The 12,080-nt window shown below is 50.8% G+C and overlaps 1 protein-coding gene across 1 annotated transcript; it reads left to right on the top strand.

Moving 5' to 3' along the window:
• The first annotated feature begins 4,708 nt into the window (after window positions 1-4,708).
• On the top strand, window positions 4,709-11,661 carry ENSA (endosulfine alpha). Its single transcript, XM_040998567.1, has 4 exons — window positions 4,709-4,906; window positions 6,449-6,574; window positions 7,710-7,876; window positions 10,560-11,661. The coding sequence occupies exons 1-4, from the start codon at window positions 4,850-4,852 to the stop codon at window positions 10,573-10,575; spliced, it is 366 nt and encodes a 121-aa protein (XP_040854501.1). The 5' UTR covers window positions 4,709-4,849; the 3' UTR covers window positions 10,576-11,661.
• Window positions 11,662-12,080: the final 419 nt, after the last annotated feature.

Below are 12,080 nucleotides of genomic sequence, written 5' to 3'. Positions count from 1 at the left end.
CACGTTCAGTGTCATTAGTGACCGGCCCTTTGTGTCCCGAGTGACTCCTCTCTGGCCAACTGTCTTTTAATACAGCCCTTGTCACCCTGGCTACTCACCACAGATGCTAAGTGGATTTCTTCCTTTCCCTGTCTGGGATTTTTCTCCAGAGCCCTCAGTGGACTCTTACGTCACAGTGTGGCTGCTAATTAAAGCGCATCTGATTACTTCTGAGTTTAATACCACAGTGGATCTTGTTGCTTTTCTCAGTAGAGATTTGTGGTTTTAACTTGGAACATCAGTGCAGTCTGAGGCAGAGTGAGATGCTGATAAGAAAGGCTTTTCTGTTCTCAGGGGGAAAATTTGTAAGACTTTGATGTGGGCCAAACACTGGAGAGAGGAGTCTTTGAAATTATCTGACCTGTCCCTTTCAGCATCTTTGAAGTATTCCACAACTCTGTAAATTCAAAAAACTGATGGCCGTGCCAATGACTCCATACAGATACCAGTGAACTGTCAAATGCGATACAATTGATTTCTACCCTTTGAAAGAGATGATCCCAATCATTAAAATTATATCCTGTGAAGATGGACCAATTTTATATGCATTTGCCAATTCATTTCAGCATTCAGGATTCAAATTACCTATAGTACGCGTCTTAGATTCTCTTTTGAATTCCTTTAACATCTTACTAGTTCCCTCGATTTTACGAGCTGTGCTTTTCTCTTTGAGAAAGTCCTGCGTTCTTTCACAGGACAATTCTGGCCACACAGACAACTACATCCTTAGGCCACACTTACAGCCAGCCCTGAGCGTACAAACTTGTAAAGGAGACAGGACAGGGTTGCTTCATTTCCCAGCATTCTCAGTCATGCCCATCAGAGGGCGCTACTGCTACGCGTTTTAAATCCAGTTATCACTGTAGTCTTTTTTTTTTAAGTAAAAGGACAGAAAGAATTGCCATCTGCTGGTTCACACCCCAGATGGAAGGTCAGGACCATGTTAGCCAAAGTTGTTTACCAGGAGCTCAGTTTAGGTCTTCCACGCGGGTGCCAGGGACCCAAGTGCTTAATCACCTGCTGGCTTCCAGTGTAACAGTACTTACAGGGAACTGGGGCTTGAACTTAAGCACTCTGATTGGGAAAAGCCTCTTTTGCTTTTAATTCTTATATTAATATTAGCTTTTGTATTTCCCCATCTAATGACTTTTTTGTTTACAAATGTTTTTTATTATCATTTTATGATAGTTCCATAGGCCTTGGGATTTCCCTTATCCCCACACCAAGTCAGCTCCCACAACTGAGCTCCTTTAACATTATTACTATAGCACAGTTCTTCATAAAGTCATAAACACAAGCATAATTTTAAAAAATATATTTTTTTTTATTTGAATGGTGGAGTTACACCAAGAGAAGGGGAGACAGAAACAGAGATCCTCCACCTGCAGGTTCACCTCCCAAACGGTTACAATGGTCAGCGCTTCCTCCAGGTCCCCCATGTGTACACAGGCGTCCAAGAACCTGGGCCATCCCTGCTGCTTTCCGATAGGAAGTGGAGCAGCTGGGACTTGAACCAGTGTCCATATGGGATGTTATAGGCAGAGGCTTATGCTACTCCATGGTGCTGGCCCTGAGACAGGCATCTTAAGCATCATTGAACAGCCAGACCAAACATTCACCTCGACATTTTCTTTAATAGTTGCTCTTCTATAGAATGCTGCTTTAATTTTATATTTCATCTGATATCCTGGAAGGATTTACGCTTTAACTAAATGAATTCAGAAATAAAAATACAGACCAAAAGACTGAATATAAAAGTTTAGGTCTTCTCTCACTGTTTAACCTCTTCATCCCATGTTGGACCTGTTTTTTGTATTTCAGTAAACAATATCGCCCTTCTCACACAGTAATTTAAGATTCAGCCTTGGTTCTCTCCTCACATGTACCGCCCATTTGCAATATCATTTGTCTGTGCAGACATCTCTCACACATGGTCTGCCTTTGAAAAGGCTCTTTCTTTCTTTCTCTCTCCTTTTAATTTGAAAGATAGAATGAAAGAGACAAGATTCATTGATTCACTCCCTAAGTGCCTGCGATAGCCAGGACTGGGACACGCCAAAGCAGGAACACTGAACCCAGGCCAGGTCTCCATAGTGTGTGGCAAAAATCCAGGTACAGGGCCTGGCGCACTAGCATAGCAGCTAAGTCCTTATCTTGCATGCGTTGGGATCCCCTATGGGTACCGGTTCTAAGCCAGTGGCCCTGCTTCCCATCCAGCTCCCTGCTTGTGGCCTGGGAAAGCAGTGGAGGACAGCCCAAGGCCCTGGGACCCTGCACCCTAGTGGGAGAGCTCGAAGAGCTCCTGGTTCCTGACTTCGAATTGGCTCAGCTCCAGCCATTAAAGTCACTTGGGGAGTGAACCATTGGACAAAAGATCTTCCTCTCTGTCTCTCCTCCTCTCTGTATATCTGACTTTGCAATAAAAATAAAATAAATCTTAAAAAAAAAAACCAAAAGTACTTATTAAGCCGCCCCAACTAGGCTACAGTTCCCACTAATGTGCATTAAGGGGCAGATCCATGGCACTCCACACATGGCTGCAATTGTCACAGCTGAGCTGATCTGGAACCAGGAGCTTCTTCCAGGTCTCCCACACTGGTGCAGGGTTCCAAGGCTTTGGGCCATCCTCGACTGCTTTCCCAGGCCACAAGCAGAGAGCTGGAAGGGAAGTGGGGTTGCTGGGATTAGAACTGGCATCTGTATGGGATCCCGGCACGTTCAAGGTGAGGACTTCAGCCGTTAGGCCACTATGCCAGGCCTGAGGCCTCTTCTTTACTGCCTACCGGCACACAGGCTCTCTCAGCCAGGCGTGGGCTGTCTTCAACCCTCACAGGTGTCTCCAGTGACCAGCAGGTCTCTAGTCTTCACTAGCACGGTTGTTAAGTAAAACCCCAAGAAAGTTTTCTGCGGAACTGCAGCTGGACTATCCAGCTCTGGGGTCTCTCTGCTTAGAATTCTCAGTGCTCACTTGCTGATAATATTTACCTTCTGGAAGAACAGTGATCTGACACTTTCAGGCCTAAAACCCTTCAAGGTTTTTCGCTGATTATTGAGCTATTCACAAACCCTTTACCTGTCATTCAAAGCCCTTCATCCACTGGCCTCAGATCAACTTTCCTAGACTCCGTGCAATGCCTATGACCTTTATACCTTACTGGCTTTCATCTTTCCCTAGAAAACTCCCAAGTCCTTTAAAGTTCACTTCAAATATCAATTTTGCTGTGAAGATTATTTTTACATCCTAAACTGAGGACAACCCTTCCTTTGAACCCCTAAAAAAGGCACTTTCCTTTTGAATCTTTCCTGATTTCACAGTATGTGGGAATCACTTTCTAGGTGTACCTCCGTGGGCCAGCATTGTGGCATAGCAAGCTGCCACTTGGAAGACCCACAAATCCTATCGCAGCACCTGGTCGAGTCCCAACTGCTCTCGGCTTCAGATCCAGCACTCTGTTAACACACCGGGGAGGCAGAAAATGGGCTAAACTCCTGACTTGCTTGTGGCTAGCTGGGGGAATGAATCATAGAATGAAAGATCTCTGTCTCCTCCTTTCTCACTCCCTCTCTTTCTGTTTCTCAAGACTGATTTTTTTTTTTCCTGGAAAGACAGATTTACAGGAAAGAGAGACATAGAAAGCTCTTCTATTCGCTGGTTCACTCCCCCAAGAGGCTGCAACAGCTGGAACCGAGCTGATCCAAAGCCAGGAGCCAGGAGCTTCTCCAGAGTCTCCCATGTGTGTGGAGGGTCCTGCTTTTCCAGGCCGTAAGTAGAGAACTGGATGGGAAGTGGAGCAGCCAGGGCACTTGAACCAGAGCCCAGATAGGATACCAGCGAGTGGAAGGAGAGGATCAGCCAATTGAGCCATCCCACTAGACCCACCTCAAATAAAATCTTATAAAATGAAACTGAAAACAAACAAACAAACAAACAAAAAACCAAGCCTGTGTTGTCAGTTTTAAGATCAGGGCTCGGCTCAATCGCCTAGTGGTTAAAATCCTCGCCTTGCATGATGCACTGGGATCCCATATGGGTGCCAGTTCTAATCCCAGCAGCCCTGCTTCCCATCCAGCTCCCTGCTTGTGGCCTGGGAAAGCAGTCGAGGATGGCCCAAAGCCATCCTGCACCTGTGTGGGAGACCTGGAAGAAGCTCCTGGCTCCTGGCTTCAGACGGGCTCAGTTCCAGCCTCTGTGGCCACTTGGGAAATGAATCAGCAGACGGAAGATCTTTCTGTCTTTCCTCTTCTCTGTATATCCGCCTGCCCAATAAAAATAAATAAAATCTTTAAAAGAGCCTATATGGCAAGTCCTTAAGATATATGTATACCAGAGCTCTCGTAAGGTTTAAAACACGCAGCACAAACGGCGTCCCACACAGCACTGTGGGGCTGGGACCCACGTCCTCCTGTCACGACGCCTGCAACGTCTGCAAAACGCGGGCGGTGGAACCCACTAAAGCAGCAAAAGATACCCTCGCTAGACGTCCCGCCCTCAGAATCCCCCGCAAGCTTCCGATTGGCCCCAGCGCCTCACTCTCTTTCCCGGTTGGTGTTTCCGGCTTGTCCGTCTCCTCCCTAGAGCCCGCCTTTAGCCAGCCACTATTGGTAGACAGTTACGTCATGGCCCCGCTCTCCCGCATTCCCATTGGCTGCTCCAGGCGGCCGCAACGTCACGGGCAAGGCCGCCATTTTGGCTGAGCAGCCCTAGTGACAGGAGCCGAAGCAGCAGCGCAGGCTGCCCCGTTCCCCTCCCCCTTCCCTTCTCTGGTCGCTCTCCCGGGCCCCCCCTGCACTCTGCAGCCCCGGCCCCGCCATGTCCCAGAAACAAGAAGAAGAGAACCCTGCGGAGGAGACCGGCGAGGAGAAGCAGGTGAAATGGAGGGGGTGCGGGCGGGCGAGCCGGGGGCGACCGCGGGGGCGGGAGACGGTCTCTCACCGGTGCGGATTGGTCGCCATGGTCTCAGGCTCTGCAGGGGTTGGCGGTTTCTGGCGTCACGCAGGGCGAGCGTCGGCACGGCACGGGTGCTCCGGCACTGATTAGTTGAGTTGGTTGTCAGTTAGTGCCGGGCCCTTCTTGATTGGCCAGTGGACCTACTGCTCAAACCCTGGAAGCTGCGCTGTGATTGGCTTAGCAGGGGTTTGGGGCGGGTGTTTGGAAAGACGAGGTGAATGAAAGGGGCTGGTGGGCCTAGCGGGTCAGGGGTTAGTGGAGGTTAATGATCCCGGTGTTCGGCTGGGGCTGCGCGTCCTCCTGCAGCGGGAAGGTACAAGCCGACGTAAAGATGTCTACGAAAGACCAGCATTAGGGGAGGAGAAGAGAGTCATAAAGGTGGCTAGCTCAAGGCAGCAACTTTGTCAAAAGGGACCTTATTTAGATTGTTTGAGGTGGTCTATAGTTCGCCCTGTGTCAGGACCGAGCTGATTGAGCAGGATTAGAGTTACAAGTATCACAGAAGTTAGGCCCGGACAGGAGACCGCAGACACCCCGGCTTCTTCCCCCAGACTTCAAGGCAGTGGGGCTTGGGTTCACCTGCCATTCTGTGATGAAAACACAGGCACCAAGTAAACCTTTGGGGTTTGTATCTCACTTCCAGCGTTCAGTACCGGATGCGAGGACTCAGGAAATGATGACGTTGCGTGGATGCCTTGTTTTAAGGGGAGAGAATGAAATGTCACTGCAAAGAGCCACCCCTAGATTGCAGGTCGTTCTAGAAAAAAAAAAAAAATTGCCTGGGACTCGGCAGCGGGCAGCAAGCCAGTCCAGCTCTTGGCATGTCTCCAGGCTCCGTCATTTTCCCCCCTTGGGGTGGCTATGCGTGAAAAATGATAGGAAAAGACTAATAAACATGGGGCGTCTCTGAATTCATTTTCCCCCGGAGCATTCTCATCCCTGTCACCTTTCCACCACAGTCCTTAGGGAAATATGGCCTTGCAGGTGCTTGGGGAAGGCCACCCAGGGAGCCTGCCCAGCTGGCTTGATAAGGCTCAGCTGACTTAGCCTTTTCCCATTGGCCTGTGGGGCAGCCTGGCAAACCTGCTGCTCATCTTGTGTCACGAGCAGTCCCAGTCAGCTCTTAATTATTACTCTAATTCGTGTCTCTCCCGGAGTCTGTGCTGTGTGAGCCGGGACCGCCCCGTGACTGTGGTGTTCAGTGATTACCTTTAACTCGGTGCTGCCATGTCACTGGGAGGTGGCTGCCTGGACAAAGGGTGAGAAGCAGTGTGTCTTTGGGTTCTCATTAGATAGACAGTCATGTTGGACTTTGGGGATTTGAGCAAAGGTCTGGCCATCAGGGCAGCTGGGCTAGCAGGGTGTACCAGTGAGTGGATGGGTTTCCAGTGAAAGTGATCGGGTCCTGTAAGCATTTGTTTCTGGGCCTCTAATTCTGTTTGGTCCATTTGTCTCTTCCAGGACACACAAGAGAAGGAAGGTATTCTCCCTGAAAGGGCAGAGGAAGCAAAGCTAAAGGCCAAATACCCCAGCCTGGGACAAAAGCCGGGCGGCTCGGACTTCCTCATGAAGAGACTCCAGAAAGGGGTAGGACACGGCTCTGCCCCATATTCCTCAGGGCTGGAGTAGACCCTGGAGATCCTGTGCTGGATGCTTTGTTACACAGTGGCAGGAATTAGAAACTTGGCAAGAGCAAGGCATATTTCTGTAAATCCCTGATGACTGTAGCAGTCGTCGACTGCTTTCCCATCTAGGATGCTAAGACTTTGTGGGGGGGCATTTGGATATGTGAGGCAAGCCTGGGGTGCAGACAGCGCTGCAGGTGGTTTCCCTGTTTGGGGCGTGAGCTTCTTGAGTGGAGGTAAACATGAAGGGCTGCCTATAAGGAAGAGGGGGAATTGTCTGGGAACCCTCAGCTTGAGGTGAGTGGGTTTCTTCCGACCCTCCAGTAGACACCCTCAGGAGGCTGGCTGTTCCTGCCCACATACACAGCCCCAAGGAGCAGCAGGAGGCAGCAGCGGGAACTGTATGTCCTTAAACTCGAGTGGGCACTTTGGGTGGGAGCCGTGAGGAGTTCAATCTGGCCTGAATCTTAGTCATAGAGGAGAACGCATTTGCTGCTTACCTTGCTGCAGGCAAGACAGGCGTGGGCAGGCTGTCCAGGCTGTGGGGTGGGTGTGGGAGTGGCAGGAGGCGGCATGTGACACACACCCGCCCCAGCAAGCCTAGTTTCTATTTCTAGGCTAAGAGCAGGATTTTTTTTTTTTTAAGTTGCGGGCTTTAATTCAGTGTGTCAAAGGCTAGGCTAGCCTCCTTCCTGTCCATCTTAATTAATTTGTGTTTCCTTAGCACCAGTCTTTGACTTTGTACTCTAGTAAGGTCTTCAGTAAGCCTTTAAGAGTGAAGTAACTTTGGATGAACCTGGGAGGGTAACCCAGGATGTAGGGGTTATCTCTGGATTCTGGGGGAAAAAATACATATATATGTATATACATATACACACGCACACACCGCTAGGAGTCTGCCTACATGCCTCAGAAGGCCAGAGGAGAGAAGACATTCCGCCTGCGTAATGCGTGGTAAACTCCGCCTGTGGGAGGTTAAGCAAAGGCGACCTCCTGGGCCAGTGTGTGTTTGGGTTCTTTGTATCTGGTTCTGTCTTCTTGCCTTGGAGGATGCCCAGGGCCGCGCTCTCACCTCTGTCTTCCTGCTTCTCTCTTAGCAAAAGTACTTTGACTCAGGAGACTACAACATGGCCAAAGCCAAGATGAAGAATAAGCAGCTGCCAAGCGCAGGACCGGACAAGAACCTGGTTACCGGCGACCACATCCCCACCCCACAGGATCTGCCCCAGAGAAAGTCCTCGCTCGTCACCAGCAAGCTCGCGGGGTAACCTGGTCCATCCTCCCTCCCCTTCCTCACCCACTGGACTTTGTATATTGTAGGCAGAGATGGAATTGGGCAGCTAGTCAGTTCCTCCCAGCTTGTTAACCCAAAAGTGCTATTGCTGCTGCTGCTGCTGGGGGCCGCTGCGAAGGGAATGTGGGTTGAAGAGGGCCTCTGGGGTTCACGTCTTTGGTTCATTCGAGACTTCCACACCCTCCATGTAGCCCAGGTGGGGCCTGAAAACAGGCAAGACCAGGATGGGATAGGATAAGGCTTGCAAGCTCTCTCTCTCTCGTGAGAAACTGGAAGAGAGGTGCCTTCTTTTGGAAGACACTACCGTAGCAGTGCTCCAGCTGCTCCCTGGGAGTCATAGATGGCAGGTTGGACAGCGCAGGCCACGCAGCGTGCTTGGGAAAGGGGTGTGTTTTCTGTGCTTCTGAGTGTTTTGTCTTGGGCTGCTATGGCTTCGTGTGTTCATTATGGGCAGGAGGACCGAGTGATCTGCCTGGAGCTGCAGTGCCCACCTCACCTTAGGGTCGCCCACAGATGGCCCTGGCTCTCGTAGAACGGCAAGACAAGGTGGACGTCATGGACTGAAAATGGGCACGTTCTCTCTTTCCTCTTTCCTGCTGCTTTTGAAAGTGCCCTGGGGTAGTGCAAAGAGCACTGATTTAGGAGTCTAGACAGTGGGAGGGAAGGGGCCCTGGTTCCCCTGGGGCCTCAGCAGTTCAGGGTTCATCCATGGTCAAGTCCCGTTACCTCTGTGGAGTCCCATTGCCTCATCTGTATGAAGAGTTATTAAATATATGTAACATTGATCCTGACTTCTCTTAAGCCTGGAGCCTCCAGCAGAGGACTGCAGTGTTGCAGTGAGAAAGGCTGGTGGGTGAGCCCATGCCCCCTAACACTATGGATGCCCAGAGGGGAGCTACAGAGGGTTCCATGAGGGTGGAGGATGTTGCCAAGTCAGGGTTATAAATTGAGGCAGCAGCACATCACAGCCTTGGGCGTCAGGTTCTTCAGGAGCTGGCCGTGGAGCCCTCCTGCTGCCTGCCCACAGACCCCAGCTGGACCTTGGCTGCCTGAGAACTGCTCTGGTGGCCAAGTGCTTGGCCTGCGGGAAAGCACACTGGCCCCTGTTCACGTGGAGAGCTGGTGTCCACTGCAGTTGGGCTGCCTGTCAGGGAGAGAGAACGGAAAGGGTTCAGCTGAGCTAGCCCCCCTGACCCCCTGGGTTTAGGGCCACGGGCCACAGCGGGGCGGCAGCAGCAGGCTTTAGGAGGTGGTTCACGGTGGAGGAAGCCGAGGAGAGTGGCTGTGGGGAGGAAGGGGAAGACAGAAATCCCGACCTGCTGTAGAACTCTCCTGCAGGAAGGAGGGGAGGCCGATGCGACTTCCTGCGCAGGTGGAGGAAAGGGGGCTTCAGGTGAGCAGCATCTTCGGCCTCGTGGCTGAATCTTGTTACTGCCACCTGCTTGCAAGAAGGCCAGGGTGAGAACTAACCATTGGGAAGAAAACGTAAGATTCGTGCTCTCTTGCCCCTTGACGTCACAAATTCTGAAATGCCAAGTATTTGGCCCAGCGGGGAAGGAGACCTGGTGTATATGAGGGAGGTGCGTGCGCACGCTGCTCGCCTGTCTGGCCAGTTGGCTTGATCAGGCTGTGTCGGTGAGAGACGCCCAGAGCGAGCAGGCTCCCTGACGCCCAAGTCCCTCGACTGTCCCTTGTAAGTGTATATATAATGTGTGTGTTTCTTGCTCCATTTCCTCATGCTGTCATCCTGAATCGAAAGTCCGTGTGGGAAGGGGAAAATGCTGAACCTCATTGTATAGTTTTCCTTGACTGTCCCAACCATGTTGTACATAAATATGTCATGTTATTATATATATAAATATATATATAATTTTGTACGTTTTCTTCATCTCTGATCTTCTCGAATTCTGTACTTTTTTTTTTCTATTTTTTTTTTTTCTTGTGTCGGCTACCTGCTGTATCCGTCTGTTTTGAGTCCTCAAGATTTACAGGCACACACGATAAGTCTGATGTTAGCAAAGGAGCAGGGGGACCTTTGCTCTCACTCTGGTCTCTAGTCATCTTCAAGGCTAAGACTACGTTGCCACCCCCTGCCTGCTGTCTCTGCCTCCTTCTGCCCCTCCCTACCCCGCCTGTTTGCCTAATATCCTTAGGGAGGAAGGGTCTTTGTACACATCCAAATGCTGAACCCTTTGATGAGGCCTAAATGACTAAATGCACTCAGAATACCTTGTCTGTGGTCTGGCCTCGGCCTCCGGTGCAGTGAGCACCACCTCACGGTGCCGCCCCGTCAGCCTCCGTGCTGTGAGTGGGCATGGCCACAGCTGGCCTCGCCTAGAGACCTCCAGGAATTTGGATCTTGTCTGAAGAGTTGCTTGTCTGTGTTTGTTTTCCACGCATCGTTCCAAAATGCAGAAAACGCTGTCTTGTGGGTAGAAAAAGACTAAAATATTTTAGGTGGTTATTTTTGTTTTTAATTTTTTTTGTTTGCTTTTTGTTGTTTTTATCTTTTGCAACTTCATTATGCCAGGTAACCTAGAGGTGATCAAGAGGTCATGGGTTAGTCTGGGATGGAATTCAGGGCTTTTCCCCTATTACTTGACCTGTTTGTTTTGTTTGTTTGTTCTTTTCTTTCTTCTCTGTTTGTCCACAGTGGCCAAGTGGAGTGATGCTGCCCCAGGCTCCACCAGATGCTGAGACGTGGCCCCCCAACCCCAGGTCCAGCGCTGGCTCCCGTCCCCTCTCTGCCTTTGCAGCCAGGGACCCGGAGGTGGCCCAGGGGCGGGCTGCAGAGGCAGAAGCCCCTGCCTGTTGCTGTCTCGCGCATGGAGCCCCTGGGGCCGAGCCCCAAGACCTTGAACCCTTTTTTGTTTCACCTTTTTTTTTTTCCTAAATAATTTGGGGGAAAAAAATCTCAGTGAAATTCTGGGAATGGAATGGGGTGGGAGATTCCGGGGGAATATGAGCTATGGCTGGGAAGTTGATGAAAACGTTTCTGACTTTCCTCCCTCTTGACGCTGCAGCAGCTGGTGTGGGGTGGTTTATGAGGGGGGAGGCGGATGGACTGGGGGCACGGGGCTCTAGTTCAGCCCTGTAGAAACATGCCTGCTCTGGCTGTGGCTGGAGACACCGTGTCCTGTGAAGGAAGCTGTCGACACACCCGTGCAGACAGCTCCTCCACTCGGGCAGAGCTAGCCGAGGTCGGCGGTGTTAACTGGGCCATTGAGAAAAGTGCTACTCTCCTGGAAGTCTGTTACGGGGACAAGGGAGTATGTGGTGGGGGAAAAGAGCCGTGAGCATGCGGAACCCCACAGAGGCCAGTGGACTTTTTCAGCATTTGAAATAATAATAATAATAATAATAATAAAGACCCACCAAAAGAAAAAAACCCAACCTGGAAATCCTCCAAAGCAATTGGTGTGTTTTATTGGGGTTTTGGGCAAGGGAAGAAAAACCATACTGAAAGCACCTAGTGTGTCCAGGCTCTGCACTCTGTCCCTTAGGGAGAGGTTCTTACAGCTACCACTGGGATGCAGCCACCTCAGGGTGTGGCTCCCCAAGTGAGCGACTGAAGGACTTGGGTGCGGACGGCTTACTGACACCTGACAAAGCTTACTACAAGCTCAGCAAACAAACAAAAGCCAGTGCTTTATTTCCCTCTCAGTCTCCTGTTCCTGGGTAGGTTTCCCTGTGGGTGAAGGACAAACAGGACCCTTTAGTAATAGACCCTAAGACACTGAGGTTGTTCTGCTTATGGCCAGCAGGAGGCAGAGTGACCTCTCTGTGACTGGCGTCCGGGCCTCGCCTGCCAGAGCCAGTGCAGGGGCTGAAAGGCATAAAAGCTGTTAATGTGTTACCAAAGGACAAACAGCCTACAAAAGCAGCCCTACCCCACCCTGCCCACCATTCACCCCTGGCAGGCTGCAGCTACCTGCTGGCTTAGCCCTACTGCGATTAATGAGCATGCTCTACTCCGCAGCGGGACTGACTGCTCAAAGGAGTGTGCTTCAAGGAAACAGCTATTCAAAAACCCTGTTGTACTGGGCGGGGTGGAGGGACTACCTCTAACTGCAGAGGGAACGTTGCCCTTGGTGTGCAACTCATCAGTTCCTCCCTCCCTAGTGTAAAACCCTCCTTCCAAATAAAATTCCACCTCTTTGGGGCTGTGCTCATT

Source organism: Ochotona curzoniae, unplaced genomic scaffold (genome assembly GCF_017591425.1).
Source record: "Ochotona curzoniae isolate NIBS_2020 unplaced genomic scaffold, NIBS_Ocur_1.0 scaffold_1037, whole genome shotgun sequence".
NCBI classification, from domain to species: Eukaryota; Metazoa; Chordata; class Mammalia; order Lagomorpha; family Ochotonidae; genus Ochotona; species Ochotona curzoniae.
The sequence above is the reverse complement of the archived record's forward strand: the minus strand, read 5'-3'. Positions and strand labels throughout refer to the sequence as shown.

What these genes read in the sequence shown, in the direction of transcription:
- ENSA (XM_040998567.1), top strand. Translation starts at nt 4,850, where the DNA reads ATGTCCCAGAAACAAGAAGAAGAGAACCCTGCGGAGGAGACCGGCGAG. An exon ending in AGACCGGCGAGGAGAAGCAG is followed by an intron (nt 4,907 to 6,448) that starts GTGAAATGGAGG and finishes TGTCTCTTCCAG; the next exon opens with GACACACAAGAGAAGGAAGG. An exon ending in TGAAGAGACTCCAGAAAGGG is followed by an intron (nt 6,575 to 7,709) that starts GTAGGACACGGC and finishes CTTCTCTCTTAG; the next exon opens with CAAAAGTACTTTGACTCAGG.